General features: G+C 47.8%; 1 protein-coding gene across 1 annotated transcript; it reads right to left on the reverse strand.

Annotated features, from left to right (window-relative positions):
* Positions 1-418: 418 nt before the first annotated feature.
* Positions 419-2,786, reverse strand: C13H10orf120 (chromosome 13 C10orf120 homolog). The gene is made up of 3 exons (XM_012925392.2): positions 2,532-2,786; positions 1,638-1,713; positions 419-1,147 (listed from the first exon to the last, which is right to left on the reverse strand). The coding sequence occupies exons 1-3, from the start codon at positions 2,732-2,734 to the stop codon at positions 458-460; spliced, it is 969 nt and encodes a 322-aa protein (XP_012780846.2). The 5' UTR covers positions 2,735-2,786; the 3' UTR covers positions 419-457.
* Between the last annotated feature and the right edge of the window lie 605 nt (positions 2,787-3,391).

Below are 3,391 nucleotides of genomic sequence, written 5' to 3' on the forward strand. Positions count from 1 at the left end.
TTGGGTCTCACAAGGGTCCTGTTATAAACCTGGGACCCAGGGAGCTCCCAGGGGACTCAGCTGATGGCTGCCAACTCCTAGAGAGAGAGCCTTGGATGGACCTGCAGAATCCAGTCAAGGGCAGGAGAACCACCCAGCTGTGCCCAGAACTATAAGCTAAATTAACAATAACAATTAAAAAAACTATTATACTTTGGGGTGATTTACTTCATAAAAATAGGTAAGTGGGGCAGGTCCCAGCAGTGGGGCTGTGATGGTACGAGTGGGAACTGAGAACCCCAGAAGGTAGGTGCTACCTTGAGGATTCCCTGGAGACGGAGCAGGGAAGGCAAAATACCCAGAGAAGACACAGTGGGAAGGAGTCTGAGACACAGCTGGAAGGAATAATAATGATAACCGTGACACTTGGTTCCCTGGAAACAAATAAAACTTTAATTACAAGGAGCAGCCTTGCCAGTTACCCATTCCAAAAGCTCTCTCCTTCCAGGGAACAGGTCTTAGTCATATTACAGGGGTTGATTCCCCGTGATATAAAATCCTGATTCATGAGCATTAGGTCTCCAGGAAATTCCACTAAGGGGAAAAGGTTTCGGTTTGTTTGGCCTGCGATGGATCTTTCTGATTTTTTTCTGGGGAAGAAGGATTTGCAGTCCTTCGGTTGACACACGAAAGATTTCTTCGGTTCTTCTGACTTGAAAACCACGTTCATTTTTATTTCTTGCTTTTTGGTGCTCTTGTGCTCGGGCTCGTCTTCCTCTGGCTTAGCCTTGTCATCGGCTTTGTCTGGGCCCAATGGGCTCAGGACCACGCCGGAGAGTAAGGAGGAACCCCTAAGCCTTTCTACATAGGTTAAAAACTGCTTGTTTCTCAGGGCGCGGGCTAGCTGCATCCTCTCAATGTGCTTGTAGATGGTGAGCTTCTCGCGCTGTGGCATTTTAAACTCCTCGGGGGGCACGCTCACCTTTGCTGTCCATATTTTTTCGGAGGGTCCACATGCGGGACAAGGAATGGCACGCTGCCTGTGGCACTCCATCGCCTGTCTGTAGTTCGGAGACTGGAGCTTCAGCTCCTTGAGCATTTTCCGTTCTTCCTCTTGCTTACGAGCCAAAAACTTTCTTGTTGCCACGGTGTGGGTGCCACCTAGACGCTGGCAACAGGAAGTAACCATTAAAATCTAATGATGTGGGAGTAGGCAGTGCTCACAGAAAGCAGAAAGTAGTGGATAATAGTTGGCTCTCCCCGCAGCGGCTGAGCTTGTCTGAGACTCTGGGTAGGAGGACAGCAAGTACATCTTGGGGTCATGCAAGCTTGGGTTCAAGCTTGCCTTACCCTCTGTGCATTCTAAAGGCATTGCTGGATCTTGAAGAGTCACTGTGAGACGTCAGCAAGACAGCATATAGGCAAAATAGGAACTCAGTAACTTGACAGCTGGTATCGTTTGTTTCCATTTAGCTATAACAGCTGTTAGAACCTGTAAGAAACAAAGTGGCTATGGAAGCCACTTGACGACTATGCCAACTTGAGTCCACTACTGGGGAGTCATCTTGGTGTGAGTGGTTGTTGAGGCCGCGCCTCCCCCTTGATGAATTTGCTGGCCTCCACGAGGCCCCTCCGAACGTGCCCTTCAGGATGCTTACCAGGATGTCTTTCTCCATAGAGGAGAATTTGCCGAGTGAAATGCGAGGGTCTGATTGGTGGAGTTGGTTCCATGACCTGCAAGACAGAGAGGCGATTATCAGAACCCCAGGAAGGTGTTCTCTAGCTTCCTCTGCAGAGCAGGAAAGCTCACACGGGGGATTCTGTATGAGCCAGACACCGGCCACCAAGCAGCCACTGCCAGTAATCTCCTTTCCTGGGCCTTTTCTTTTCCTTATTTTTTAAAATTATATTTGTATTTAGCAGTTTATAATATTCAATTGAGATTTTACAGAACTTCGTGCACTCTAGGATAATCAAAACAGATTCATAATTCTAAGCCACATAATAACAATTGAGGAGTAGAACAGTCTTAGACAGGTGCACAGAGAAATCTCCAATAACTTAGCAAGTGAGGAATGACTGAAATTTGTGTCCTCCCTAGTGAGGTCTAGGAAAAGCCAAGTCGGGAGCCTGACCAGTAAGGTCCAGGCTGAGCAATCACAGGCCAGCTGACTTTTTCCTGTCTGATCAAATCTTTCTATATTAGTCTCTCTCTGTCTAGATGAGCTACTTTTGGGGCTCCTGAGTGACCCTGATGGTCAGTGTAAGAGAGGATGGGGAGCCAAAGTTGGAACTAAGTAAGGACCAGAGAAAGATCCACTCCTGAGTCCAGAAGGAAATTTACTGTTCTTCTATCTCTGAGGACCACCCGGGGCTCCTGGCTGTTGTTCCAATGTCATTAGACCCTATGAGGAGGGTTCTGGGCTGCTTCAGTTCCATGTGGGGGATCCCATAGGAACTGGCTGACCGCAGAGTTCTCGGCCTACGAGGGCACTCCAGTTCTCCCAGGTCTTCTTCTGATGGGAATGAAAGGAAGCACAGATCACACTCACCTCAGGTGGAAAGCAGGATGCAGGTCGTTCGGGCAACACAGGGAGTCTTCATCCTGATGTGGACCGGAGCTGGCGGTGCGCGTTTTGACTGGCCTTCCAGCCTTCTGGGGGATGGTCCCTTCTGCAGTCTTCCTTTCTGGTACCCCTACATCTCTAGGCCTCGGCTTCTCAGGCTGACCGCCATCCTCCCACTCTCTGATCATTCTGACAGGAAGTGCTGGTGCCCAGAGTATGTTGGCAAGAGTTTCAGAGAAGCCCAAGGGTCTGTCACAAATGTGGCTTGCATCATAACTGGCCTGCATGGGAGCTATTGTGAAGTCTGAGTTTAAAGCATCACATGATGCCCGGGGTGAAAAGGACATACCCTCAGTCCTAGCTTCCTAGCTTATTGTCAGAGAACAGCCAGAAGATGTGGCTGGGAGGTCACTAAATCACGTTGCAGTCACTTATAAGCCCACAAGGACTACTCCGGGGTTTTGTTTGTTTGTTTGTTCTTATTTTTCTTTGTTAATGATTTATTTATTTGTTGAAAGGCAAACTCTTAGAGAGACAGAGGATCTTCTACCTACTAATTTACTCCCAAATGGCCACAATAACTGGAGTGGGGATGGTCCAAAACCAAGAGATTTTTCCTCATGGGAAGCTCAAATGTCTAGAAGCAATGATGTGGTCGGAGTTGTGGGCAGTCACACAGTAGGATAGGAGCACAGCGGTCATAAATATCAGGGAAGGAAGATCTTTGTTTAAATGGAAATAGTTTCAGAAGACCGCGTGAGATGCAAAAAGCAAAACATCAAAATCTGTAACTCATAGACTACTTTTCTGTGTTGAGAAAGAAAGGCATGAGCATTTGCACTTGA

This window comes from Ochotona princeps, chromosome 13 (assembly GCF_030435755.1).
Source record: "Ochotona princeps isolate mOchPri1 chromosome 13, mOchPri1.hap1, whole genome shotgun sequence".
Taxonomy (NCBI): domain Eukaryota; kingdom Metazoa; phylum Chordata; class Mammalia; order Lagomorpha; family Ochotonidae; genus Ochotona; species Ochotona princeps.

Coding starts and splice junctions, on each gene's coding strand:
- C13H10orf120 (XM_012925392.2), bottom strand. CDS start 2,734: ATGATCAGAGAGTGGGAGGATGGCGGTCAGCCTGAGAAGCCGAGGCCT. Junction 1,714..2,531: donor CATCCTGCTTTCCACCTGAG/GTGAGTGTGATC, acceptor TCTGTCTTGCAG/GTCATGGAACCAACTCCACC. Junction 1,148..1,637: donor CTATGGAGAAAGACATCCTG/GTAAGCATCCTG, acceptor TCCTGTTGCCAG/CGTCTAGGTGGCACCCACAC.